Source organism: Falco naumanni, chromosome 7, assembly GCF_017639655.2.
Source record: "Falco naumanni isolate bFalNau1 chromosome 7, bFalNau1.pat, whole genome shotgun sequence".
Lineage (NCBI taxonomy): Eukaryota > Metazoa > Chordata > Aves > Falconiformes > Falconidae > Falco > Falco naumanni.
This window is the reverse complement of record NC_054060.1, coordinates 43,350,056-43,363,523: the sequence shown is the minus strand read 5'-3', so window position 1 is coordinate 43,363,523 and position 13,468 is coordinate 43,350,056. Positions and strand designations below refer to the sequence as shown.

General features: G+C 37.7%; 1 protein-coding gene across 1 annotated transcript in view; it reads left to right on the top strand.

Moving 5' to 3' along the window:
- The window catches only part of TDP1 (tyrosyl-DNA phosphodiesterase 1), a 44,382-nt gene extending 31,572 nt beyond the window's left edge, over positions 1–12,810 (top strand). The window contains exons 15-16 of the mRNA XM_040601532.1: positions 4,908–5,022; positions 12,324–12,810. Coding sequence (XP_040457466.1) covers positions 4,908–5,022; positions 12,324–12,397 — 189 coding nt within the window. The 3' untranslated portion in view covers positions 12,398–12,810. The remainder of the gene's footprint in view (positions 1–4,907; positions 5,023–12,323) is intronic.
- The last annotated feature ends 658 nt before the right edge of the window (positions 12,811–13,468 follow it).

The following is a 13,468-nucleotide window of genomic DNA, read 5'->3' as shown; positions in this document are numbered from 1 at the left end:
CTAGATAATCAGTCACAGACAACTAATAGTATTTAAAGTTCTGAAATGCTGTATTTGATGGTGTATACTCACTGGTAATGAGTAAAATACTCATGTACTTGCCTATGGGGGTGGTGTATGGGCTGAATCTTGTTCGGAGAACAGCTAGCTGTAATGTATATGTGTGTGATCATTAGAACTGAACTGCTTAATTTTTTGCTGAGTTCAAACAACTGAACTGAGTACCTTCAGTCATAGCTCAACTCTGACCAGAACCAAAATAAATAGGTTAAGCTCTTTGTAACATTAATTTTTTTCTTTGTACCACTTTCTTCGGTTTCTCTGGTTTCAGGTGAAGTCTTCTATCCTGTATGAAATGGAGTGTGGGTGGGAAAATAAATACAGTGTAGGCAAACCAAGAGTTTATATATGGACTTTAGGACGTTAAACCTTGCTTTTAGTGTTCACAGAACGGCCACAAGGTTTCCAAACTCCAGTGGTAGAGACACCCAGAGACACATTTTCCATGCCAAGGAACTTCGGCTTTAGATACCTGAATTTGGCACTGTGGGCTTCTTGCAGAAAAAAAATTTAAAAAATGCTCTGATAAAATTGAGTAAAGCTGTTCTGAATAAATGCGCCTCAGTGTTGAGGAAGGATTTCATTGCATACTCTCCTGGCCAGAAGAGCATGGTCACTGCAAAGTTTGTGTGCATCCTTAATTCTTTACTGCCTAAACTACTAAGTTTTTAAATAGTTTTGCTGAAGAGCAGGTTTTTTTTATGTTTACTAGCATGGGAAAGGATAGTCCCATAATCATCCAGTGGAATTATTGGCTGCTTCCTGTAGGAGTTACTTAGTAGTAACAAAATATTGTAGTGATATCAGTATTAATTCCCACTGATGTAGGGATAGCCATTCTTGCCTCTCTCTTGTGTGATGCTTTTCTATAGTTTGCAGTGTGCCTTGGTTTGGGGCAAAAATGGTTGGAAAGCAGAATTTTAAAAGCTGTTCTACTTTTCCTATTCATCCTCCCAGTGCCTGCTTTTACAATGTATGATGCTAAGGCACTAATAGAACCCACAACAGCATCTGAAGTTTCATAAGTACAAAAAAAATATGCTTTCCCAACTGAGAAATTTGTATTGACATTTCAAAACGTATTGCTGTGACCAGCAGTCAAAGAACAAAATATAGCTGCAGAGGGAAAAATTCTGAAAGAATAGAATAAGGCTGAGGAAAATTTGAGGCAGGCAGAATTTTTTTTTTTTTTTAGGCAAGAGCCTGCTGGTTTGCTTTTGGAAACAGCAATGAGAGCTGTGAACACTTAGGAAATGCTCAAAACGGGCAAAATGTGTGACTTGTAATTTCTGTGTGCAGATAGAGACATGAGAGTTATTTTTAAAAGCATGTGAATCTCCTTGGAGGGCCTTATTAAAGAATGTATTTCATAACCTAGACTCTCCCTCCAGGATGTTTTAAGGAAAACTAAGTATCTTAGAATAGCATTTCCTGAATGGAAGATCTCTACAGGTTAAATTCTGACAAATAAAACAGTTTAGGGATCAATTGATGAGACAAGTGGGGTTGGAGGACAGCATCAGAAAAGAAATAAGATGCTCAGAGAAGAGGAAAATATAACTAGTGGCTACTGAGGAAGAACAAGGAAGAGGAAGGCAAGAGAAGGAAGCAAAATGCCTGCAAAGAAATACACTGAAGTAGTAACAGGGGACAGAAGAAGTGAAGCAGAAATGAAAACATTATGGGTCTGGAAAAAAGATGGATAACAGGGAGGAAAATAAGACGGAAAATGTCTACAAGTGGTGGGGATTTTTTTTTTCTTGTGTGAAAATCAGCCACTGCCATGAACTTCAGAACGGCATGCATGTTCTTGATACTTAAACTGAGATTACTATGTATGTATGTAGAGGCCTGAGTAGGTGTTGTTCTACACTATGTGTTTTGATAGCAATGATTATACAAATTTCACTCAGATTGTGCCAGGTAACAGCTGTGTAGCTTTGGTGGTCTTGATCAGGCATGCATATGAAGTTCATAATAGAATAAGAACCAACTCAATACAGCAGAGAAGCCTTCTTTACCATTCCACATTTCTCTCATAGCAGCATGTGGAAAACAAGGGAAAAGCTCACAGGTGCTTGGGGCTATCAAACCTCATACAAGCCACTTTATCTGCAACATAAAAGTGACCTTATGAGTAGTATCTAGGACTACACCCCACCCAGACGTTCCACCAGCTGAAACCTGACTACTATGAGTTGCGAAGAAAGTTCTTACCACCACTTACACAGTTTCAGTTCTTTCTGAGCTGTAGTATCCTTGGCATATTTCATGTTCTTTCCACTACAGACATAAGTGTGGTTATTTGCATTTTTACATGAAATTTCTATCAGAGTGGTTCAAATTAATTGGAAGTAAAGCTGTACAACTAGATTGTTCCATTTTTCCCTGAAGTTATTAATTTTTTATCTTTCTATTCAGTCAATTTCAAACCCATAGATATTTATGAGCTTTTAAAAATAATCTTATCTTTGCATTGGTTTGTTTTGAAGATGTTGCTTGTTACTTAAAGGCTAAGCTCTACAGAAGATTGTAGCCTGATTTGATTTTAATAAATTAATCAAAATTCCACTGACTTTAATGGCATAAGAAGGGGAAGTTTAAAATGGCTTTTCATTCATACAGTCCTTTAGCATGGACCTTGTTTGTTTCCCCTATTCTTTCATTTAAAAAGCAGTGGCTTTTACCTAGTCTTTGATATAATACACATTTTTTCGTAGATCATAACCAGTAGCTTCCCATTACTTTGGGTCATGAGACAAAAGAAGCATCTATATTCTAAAGGAGTTTCTTGAACTGACTTGCTAGTACTGCTGTAACACAGCTTGATGTTGTCTTTGGCAGCTCTGCCTATTTTCTGTTACTGTGTTTCTTGGGCATCAAAGAAAAGGGTGTAAGTGTAAGGCTGCTTTGTAACCTGTGCTTTTTGTGGTCATATGAATGTTGCTTCCTCTAGCTTACAGTGTTGGCATTTGATGAAGTAAAACTTCAGTAAAGAAGAATTTACAGTATGGTAAAAGTACCATATATAGACGTGACTATCAATTCAGCCAGTGTGTATCCCGTTTTATTCAAATGGGATTATTTAGTGGTGAATAAGAAGCTTGCTTGTGCTACAGTAATCCAGTAAAATTTGGACTGATGGATCCTACAGCTGGGATAAAGTATAAGTTAATATTTGGGTATGAGCCAGCAATGTGCGCTCACAGCCCAGAAGGCCAAAAGAAGTGTGGCCAGCAGGCTGACAGAGGTGATTCTGCCCCTCTGCACTGGTGAGACTCCATCTGGACTACTGTGTCCAGCTCTGGGGACCTCAGTACAACAAAGACACGGACCTGTTGGAGTGGGTCCAGAGCAGGGCCGCAAAAAATGATTGGAGGGCTGGAGCACCGCTTCTATGAGGACAGGCTGAGAGAGGTGGGGTTGTTCAGCCTGGGGAAGAGAGGGTTCCAGGGAGACCTTAGAGCAGCCTTTCAAGACTTCAGGAGGCCTTACAAAAAAGATGGGAACAAGACTTTTTAGCAGAGCCTGTTACCAACAGGACAAGGGGTCATGGCCTTAAACTAAAAGGTAGATTCAGACTAGATATAAGGAAGAATTTTTTTATGATGAGGATGGTGAAACACTGCCACAGGTTGCCCAGAGAGGTGGCAGCTGCTCCATCCCTGGAGAGGTTTAAGGTCAGGTTGGACGGGGCTCTGAGAAAACCTGATGTAGTTGAAGATGTCCCTGCTCATTGCAGGGGGTTTGTACTAGATGACCTTTAAGGGTCCCTTCCAACCCAAACTATTGTATGATTCTATGAATTTAGAAAGAAAAGTATGGTTGTTCAGTAATGTCTTAGAAATAAATAATAAAAGCTTGATAGCCTTTAAACTTTCAGTCTATTCTAATCTAATTGTACTTGATTGACAATAGGCCATTGGAAATCTCAGTGTTAGAGATTTGCTTTTATATAGCTCATTACAACTGATGAATGGGATCCAATTTCTCTGGAGAAGTGGCTAAGCAATATCATCTGCCAAAGTTATTTTAATAGCTTTAAATCTATCTTCCCTTGTATTGCCTTGCATTACAGCTTTTTTTTGGTAGTTCTTAACCTTGTTTGAAGTTCACTGTCATTCCAATATGAGCGTAGTCTTTGAAACTTTTACTCAAGCAGTTTCAAATCTTCATTAAATTTTTTTAGTGTACATGGATGGTGTTGTCCAAGTTATCTAAAAAGCTTAAGTCTGAAGTCATGTGTCTGTATCACAAGTTGAGTTTTAATTTAGATCGTGAAAGATACAGAATATCTAACTAATATGGTCAGGATGAAACTGAACAACAAAGAGAAATTTTTTAAAGCTTTTCCCTTTAGTTAAGTATTAAACACCAAAGGTATTAATGTTTTGTTTCATAATTAAAATTTGATTCCAACATCCATAAGAGTTTATGCAAAAGAAGCAACATCTTGTTGTATCGAGATATGCTGCCCATACTGTACTAGCAAAGACTTGTGCAGCTTGTATAGAATTGCTTACACAAAGTCACAAGTGTGTTTACCTATTGAACATGTAAATAGATAGATATATGCGTAAGGGACAGAGAAAACGAAGTATATCCAGTGGGACCGTGGGGCCACACACATGAATGTAAAAGAAAGAGAAGAGCCTAAAATAGTAGCACTAATAGAAGCTGAGTTCTTAGGACAGGAAGATGCTAAAGTATCTAATCTAAGTAACAGAGCCAAAACATTTTGTTTACTAAAGTAAGTCTTACTGAGAAAGAATCTATTGTGGATTAAGTTTGCCTTTTTCCTCAAAAACTAATAAGTCTGTCTTCTGTATGTTTCACTTCCTTCATAGGGATTGGACAAAGGTTACTTTCATGTGAGAGGGAAAATGCATTCAGAAGGTAATGATTCAGCAAAATATTTTCCTGTACCTTATGACCTGCCACCAGAACAGTATGGAAGCAAAGGTAAGGCATGACTTCAGAAGAAAAGTAGATGTGTTATATATGGAGTAAACTAATTTGAGTAACTCTTGAGTCATTTGAACACTGCGATGTTCCAAAGCTTTAACATTTTTGTGGCATGACTCCATTTGAGATTATATCAGTCCCACGTTCTGCTTGTCACTTCAAGCAACTACAGAGTCTTGTGGTTCAAATTTTTTCTGTATTGTTGTTTAAGGTTTGAGTCAACAACCTAAATATTTTTTCATTCCTCTTCTGGGATTCTTGTGTGCATTAGGAAAATAGATATTATTTATGGAATCAAAATATTTTTCAGCAGAACTAATGGGGGAAGGAGTGTTGAAAGAGGAATGTTTAGAAAAGAGCAGGTGTCAGGAAAAAATGGGGTGTGAAAGAAATACTGTAGAGCAAATGTGAAAGAATTGCTGCAAATCAGAAGAAAGAAGAGTTCTATTTGTTCTATTCTGTATTTCATAGTTTCAGACTTCAATTTTCTTGAAGATCTGTGTTAGAATCCTCCTTGGAGGGGCAGAGGGGATATATTTCATAACACTTGCTGAGATGGTAAAAATTTCAACCTTCTCAGCTTCTGAGACTCTAGAACATTCAGATCAGGAAAGTGATAAGTAAGTGCTGCTATGAGGTAATGAAAAGCTAAGGCTTGAAAACCTAAAAATACACTGAGTAATGCTAAAAGATTGTAACTAACTTCTTCGAGAAGCCATGATCTAGAAAAGATGTCATCTACAGCAGAGTTTGAAATAATAGAGAGTAACAAAGAGTTCAGGAAAGATGGTGTTTATTGCAATTTAAATCTTTCTGTAGATTTTTGAACTAACGAATGATGTGGAGAGAAAGAATTTTTAAAAGCTGTGAAGTAAATAGACTATTTATAGAGTCTTATATAGTAAATAAAAGTAAAGACACATCATTTCAGGGTGACCGAAGTCCCCCAGTAGGATCAGAGTCTGCAAGCATGGTGCTTCCTGTAGTTGAAGTAAGAATGTTTCAGTAGCATCCTCTTTAGTCAGGCGACCTGTAGTAAATAACGATGTGTTTTTCTTTGTTGGCCTGTCCTATGATTTTTTTACCCATAAGCTGTCAACCCAGCGCTGTTTTTCAAACACAGCTCTGTGCAGTCAGTCTACTTTTTTCTACACTAGAGCAAGCCCCCTCCCTTTCTTCCTTGCCTGTCCCTTCTGAACAGTTTATAGCCATTGATTGCAGTGCACCAGTCATGTGATTCATCTCACCAAGTTTCAGTGATACTGATTACATTGCAGCTTTCTTAGCTGCACAGTGGCTTCCAGCTCCTGTTTGTTATCCATGCTGTGGCATTCATATAGAGGCCCTTCAGCTGGGCTGTTGACTGTGTCACCCTTTTAGAGGAGCAAGCCATAATCCCTTTGCAGCATTTCACAGGTGTTTCCCTGTTGTTTCCTAAGGCATCAGCAGTCCCCTGGCCCTTCTGTGTTGCTTAAAACTCCATCCCCTTCCACCACTGAGGAGTCTAGATTAAACCTTTACTTACAAGTCTGACCAGCTTGTTGGCAAAGAGGCTCTTGCCCCAGTCGGTGTCAGGTGAATCCCATCAGCTCCCAAGAAACCTGGCTTGTCACAGGTAGATCCATGATTATAGAAGCCAGACCTTGAGTACAGCACCAGCTGCATACAGACATTCACTTGTTCAATATGATAAATGTTACTTTTGTAACTTGCAAAGATGATTTTTCTGCTTTAAGACCTTGCTACTTACCTAAAGAATTCTTGACTGCTATTTCAGTTTTCCCAGAGAAAAAATACTGGCTCGATGTAGAAATGATAATACAATCAAATGTATCGTATGGTTGGATGGGGCTTTGAGCAACAGGATCTAGTGAAACACGTTCCTGCCCATGGCAGGGGGTTGGAAGTAGATGATCTTTAAGGTCCCTTCCAACCCAAAACATTCTATGATCCTGTGATCTATTATACTGTTTTATTTAGTATAAAACACACTGCCCATGTAATTACTATTAATGTTGTTTTGAGGAGTGGTGGCAGGGGTTGTGCCAGGGTTGCCAGCTAACTAAAGGGGAAGGATATATTGCAACTAACAATTGTGCTCTGGGACATGTATGCACTGTCTGCTTGTTAACTAATGTTGATTGATGATTTTTGGAAGGTTCTTCTAAAAGTTCATATGTAAATTTGTTGAAAATTTAAAACAAAGATTAAAAAGGTGAATCCATGTGCACTCTCAAATGTGTTACATACGTTGTCTTCCATTTAACCTACTGTGGCAGTGAGTTTTATGCATGTTTCAACTAAATGTTAAGATTTTTTTCCAAAGAAGTTTTTTCACTATTTGCACGGAAAACTTACTTCTGTAGAGAACTCATTTGTCTGTAGTTCAGCTTTTGGGTCTCAGCTTTCTCCCATGATAGGAACAAATGTCAGAATTCAAGTTGTTTAGGCTTTGGCAATGGAAGCAAAGACAGCTGCCTGTGCCTTTTCACATCTCGTTCCTGAATATTCTGCTTCAGTTCCTCAGTCTCCTGGTGGAAAAGCTGTTTAAAGAATTTCCATGTTATGGGATGGACTCATAAAATAATCTGTAATCTGTCTTTAAAAATACAGTTATCAACTACCAAAGTCTCTGGAGTGATATAAATAGATTTATTTTAATAAAGTCTTGAAAAGCAGAAATGCAAGTAATTATCTTTTCCCTAAAGAAACCATATTTACTGATCCCTATAATTGAAGGAGAAAAGGCTCAGGGGGATTTTCCATGAACTTAGATCCTCTAACCATGGGAAAACAAAGTACACATCACTTTCATATAATCAGAAAAATCCTATTAGGAGCAGGAGGGAAGAGAAGCAAGTGGAACAGTGAATAGATGGTCAGGAGCAGGGCCATATATTTGCCATGTTGAAGTTCTAAGTAGAACTGAGGTATACCAAAATACGCTGTTTTTTCCTGTACACATGCAAATTCAAATCTTGGACCAGACACACTTAATGTTACAGAACTGTATAATGTAACAAAGTGAAAGAAAAACAGTTCCTTAGTGTGTGGAAATAATTTAATTGCAAAGATCAAAAACCTGATCCTCTCATGAAAGCACAGTATTTTTTTTAGAGTGTTTGAGAACTGATTCCCCCTATCATTTTTGTTTCAACCTATTGAGAAGTTTCTTAGAACAGACTTACATTACACAAAGGGATACAGCCCCAGGGTTTTTTGGGGGTTTTTTTGCACCTTTGCATAGGAAGAGGTGCAAGCTGCTTGCTGTAGTCATGGATTATCACTTAAAGTGTGATTTAAATATTACACAGTTTACTGACTGTAAAGGAAATCATCTGCTTTGTACGCTCCCATACAGAAGTCATCTGTATGGGAGGAACTTGAAACTTAAAAAAATCCCTTTGATGTACTAATGTATTATAGAACAGCTTGAGAAAGGCATCAGAAAAGTGCAAAGGTCTTTGTGTGTGTGTGTGTGTTTGTCATCATATCGACGCTTTGAGAAACAAAGCAAATGCTGCTTCTAAATTGTAGTACTGGGTTTTGTTTTCTTTTTCTTTTTTCCCCAATAAGTAGTCGTTGTCCTGACCTTGTTTGTGAATATTATTATAGATCCCACATTTACACCCTGTCTGCCTTTCCCCTTTCTTTGAGATCTTTCAAGTATGATTTTTGCATTGAGAGGAACAAGATGAGTTCCTTTCTATATGCCATGCTTATCCAAAGGGAGGGGAGAAAAGAGACTGAAGTATGGTGTGCACCTTCTGCAAGTGCTGAAAAGGGAGAACTTTCCAGCCTCATGCAGCAGGCAGCAAGTTTGCTGCATTACAATGTATATGTAGAATGACCTGAAGAACTCCAGTTATTCGTGAGTAACCTTTCTATATATAGGTGAACGCTTTTTACTTCAAAGCTGTTTTTCATTTGGGAGACTCATGAAATATTGTGAAAGATGGTGTAAGACTCTAGTGTCCATGTTTAGAAATCAGCCAGGAATAGCTCTCATGCAGATCTCCACTCACAATGCAAAAGACACTTGTATTTTAAACTGTAGGAAGAGGATCACAGAGATGCTTTAATTGTGTTTTATACTTTACTATTCAATGGCATGTTCCTGTAATTCATAGCCTTTTCAGGTTTTGGCTGTACATACCATACTGCCATCTGTCATACTTACGAGAACATGAAATTTTGAGATAGCTTGCTAGGGTGTTTTTGACCTACACAATATACTGCATTTATGAAATACTCTTGTTAAAATTTGCAAAATAACCTTCTTGTACCATTGTCAGCTCATGATTTCATATTCTGTAACATGATCTCCAAATGTGGGGCATTCTTTGAGTGATTAATCAGGTGTACTTGAAAAATAACTTGTCTTGTTCTTCAGGGCTTCTTTATCTTTATATGAAATGTGATAGTCTATTCAGTTGTGGAAGAATCTTCAAAAGTCTGCCAGAGTATAACTGAAACAGTGCTTTGAGATTTCAGATAAACTTAAAGTAGCAATGGGGTAGGAATGGCCCCGTTCATTTTACTGTGTGCTAACTAGTGCTAGAGTTCTGCTGTTTATGAGGCAAGACGGAAGCAGTGGTACTGGGTCACTAGATACCCACATTTTGTCTCAACTGCATCTTCTTGGCCTTAGCATTATCAGAAATGAGGAGCTGAATTTGAAATGTGTAGAGCATAGGTACATTGAGGATGCTTTACAAATACATATAGCAGGGTTCTAAATAGGGAAGTTAACACACACACACACCACACACCCCCCCCAAAGGATTTAATTTTCAAATGTTTGGCTATCATTTTAGTGTGCAACAGTAAGTAGCTGTGCTCATACAGTATTTTTACACAGTCATTGTCTGTCTTTTGCTGATATAGCTCCTATTAAAAGTGATAAATAATTTTTAAATGCATCTGACACTTTAAAAATGACTGAATTATAATTTGTTTCAGCAATAGTTTTACACATCTTATTAAAATAATATCCAGTGTTTCACAAAAACAATAGCATTTCCATTAATAGAACAAAGTTCCAAGTATGTTAATAGCTACCTTAAAAAATTTTTATTAAGATAGCCACAATAAAAAAGAACTAAAGTAAGTATTGAAGCCTCTCAGAGTGCTTTAAGGGTTGACTGAAATAATTCCTGTACATCCAAGTCTTCCTCTGCCTGTATGTATGTTTTGCTGAATTAAACAGTTACTGGAGATGGTAACAAAGATGGATAGGTCCAAGCTGCATAATGTACTCCAAGCGACAGATTCCAATGCTTCAGTGGGACTGGATTTATTCAGATGTCATAGATGGAGGTCAATGATCAAATCTCAATGTGTGCTCGAAATCCTCAATGCTTTTTCCAGCACTTGCTCTATTCTTTACCCATTCTTATAACTGTTAATGTTTACTATGCAGTAAGGTATCCACCTAAAATGAAAAAAAAACCACATGGCTGTCAAGTAGGAGACTGATAGAAGCAGCTTAGGAAAATAATGGTGCTACTCATTTTTTTGTTTTGGTTTGGGTTTTAAGAGATCATTCATGCAATTAGCCCAGAAACCTAGAGACATTTTTTGGCAGTACACTGAGTTAAGTGCTATAGTTTCTTCCAGTTTCTGATGCCTTTTATTGTTTTGCGCTTGGAGGTCACCAATTCACTGTAACCAAAGGCTAGCCAACGACTTGTTCCACCTAGAAGCTGTATGATGATTTTAGATCAGGGGAAAGCACAGATGTTTATTTTTATTGTCCTCTTACAATAACATTATATGAAAGATGACATTTGTGGCACAGGCTGTTCTTTCTCTGGTGATCACATTCCTGTGACTTGTAAAATCCCTATCAGCCTTCATAAACTCTAAACTGAAAGTCTTTCTTCAAGTCAAGCAGATTCACTTTTGCTGTAATTTAAAGCATTTTCCTATTACCCTCTTACTACTGTGAACAGACACTTTTGTACAACTTTTGCATAGTTGGGATATGTTTCAGTACAACATATGGAACTACAGTACTGGAATTAAACGCACTCTGTTAGCAAGTAATAGGACTTGGTAGGAATGCTTTCCCTGCCCCATGTTTAATTGGCGGTACTTGTAGTGCGCTGTTGTGTAATTTGTGTGTACATCCCTTCACTACTGCTTCTGTCACTTTCTTACTCTCCTCTTCTTGCTACAGTAATTCTTACTTCATATACTGTGAGAGCTGGCATTGGATCCTGTAAACTTAAAATTGGACAACAGTAATCACCATCAGTAGCTTATCTAAAATTTCGATTGACAAGCATGTAGCAAATCTTCTTTAGCAAGTGTATCATGTATACATGTATCATGTAACATAGTGTATCATGTAGATGAGTAGCTTGGTTTTGATAAATGAACAACTCGCATCATCCTCAGTACATTCGGTTTAATCTCTGCATCATACAGATTAATGTCACTGTCTTCCTTCAGGGCTCATTTTGTAGATGGAGAAAAGAAGCAAGGCTAGATTTATATAAACTTATTGGAGAAAAATCACTGAAAGAATTTAAGGAGTTTTCTCTGTATTCCAGTAGGAATAGCCTGAGAGAATCACAGAATCATAGAATGTTTGGGTTGGAAGAATAATAGCTTGGCTTCATAGACCAGCTGCTTTTCTGCAAGATGTACATGGCAGGAAGAGCCTAGAGCAGGTTGCAGAGCAAGCAGTTGTCTCGTGCTGCATTGCCTTTTCTCCTTCCCAAAAGTGGGAATAGCTTCTGTATTCTGAGAAGTGGAGGGAGGGAAATGTCAGCTGCAAACGTGTTATTCATCTAAAGATGTAATGTTTGAAGAAGTGAGGTGTGAATTTGAACATTTCAGAGTTCAGACAATGTCATTCTTAGATACTGAATTCTTGCTGTCCGTGTGAGAAATATTAATACGTTATAGCACTTATTTATAATTGCATTTGGTTAAGAGATACGTAGTCAAAACTTGCTGCCTGTGGGCCAGACCAAATGTGGCTGTGTTACTGTTCTTTGTATACTGTCTGAAATACCATTCTTTTATAGCTGGTGGGGGAGTATGTTGGGTTATGATAATTATATTTGAAATAATACTTGGGGGGAAGCAAAGCCCTTTGAAAACTGTAACCTTTTAAAAAATAGCTGAATAAGAATTTCAGTAAACTGAAATTGCACGTGGGGTTATGTGAAAATCACTGGGAATTTTGACTGTCCTCTTCCTCCAAAGGGAGTGGGGGAGGAAGAGGATCAAAATTTTACATTTAATAACTGAATTTATCATGAGCATGTTTTTGTTTTGGTTTACAGATCAGCCATGGATTTGGAATATTCCTTACACTAATGCCCCTGATACGCATGGAAACATGTGGGTTCCATCATGAATGTTTCCAGTATTCTGTGACATTTCACTTACTGACACTGACCCTGCCAAGCTACTTGCAAGACTGCTTATTTCTGTTTTTTAAGCTATATTGTCTGCTATAATGGGTAATTTGTAGTTGAAAGAAGCATGAAAATGTTGATAATGGGAGGATTTTTGGAGAATCTGTAACCACATTATTACAAATGAGCCCACGTTTTAAAATACCTTTTTATATGCTTCTTCCTTACTGTGGTTCCTAATATACTTTGCAAGGTTAACAGGTGTAGACTGTTCTCAGAGATTCTCTCTGCATTTTTAGCTGTAATGAATTAAAAATGTACTGTTCTGCAAGACTTATTTGGCCCCAGTAGCTGGAATAGAAGCTATTGTATGTAAAATTTAAATAAAAATAAAGTCAATCTTGTTTATATATACTTTGTTCCATCTTCTTCTAAGTGTGTGCATTTCAAATTGGATTGAAACTTTGCTTTGTAATTATCACTTCTAATGCAAACTCTGGTATTTGTTTTTTTGGCTTTTTGCAGCATTTGGCTTCTTGTCAGTTATTTCCTAATCTCTTTTTTTTCCCCCCTGACGCCACTTTGCGGACATCCAAGTACTGTCGAAAACACTGATTTGCAGTGGATGGGCTTGGGTACTGAAGAGTAGTCTTAAGTAGTGCTATGGAATGTATGAACAACTGGTCCTGCAGCCTGGAAATCTTGTAGTATAGTGTGATGCTTTGTTCAGAATTCCCTCTGGATCCCAAATAATCTGACAGGGAAGCTCTTCCCGTACTATCTCATTCATTTTGCAGTGTCATTCCCCAGGACGGTTTAGAGTACGCTGGGAGTGCGCTACTTCCTAATGTTTATCTAGTGTTTATCCCTGTTTCGTTCAAAAATCACCATAGAAATGGTGTGTGTTTAGGAATGGTCATGGCATCTATCTGCCTACCAAGGAGAAGTTCTCTTTTTCCTACACTGTCACAGAACAATCCATAGAGAAACTCCAAGTTCTGCTACTTTTCCATCTTTCATATCCTTTCCCTGTTTTCTACCCTCTAGTTACATTCAAGTTCTCTGGTGCA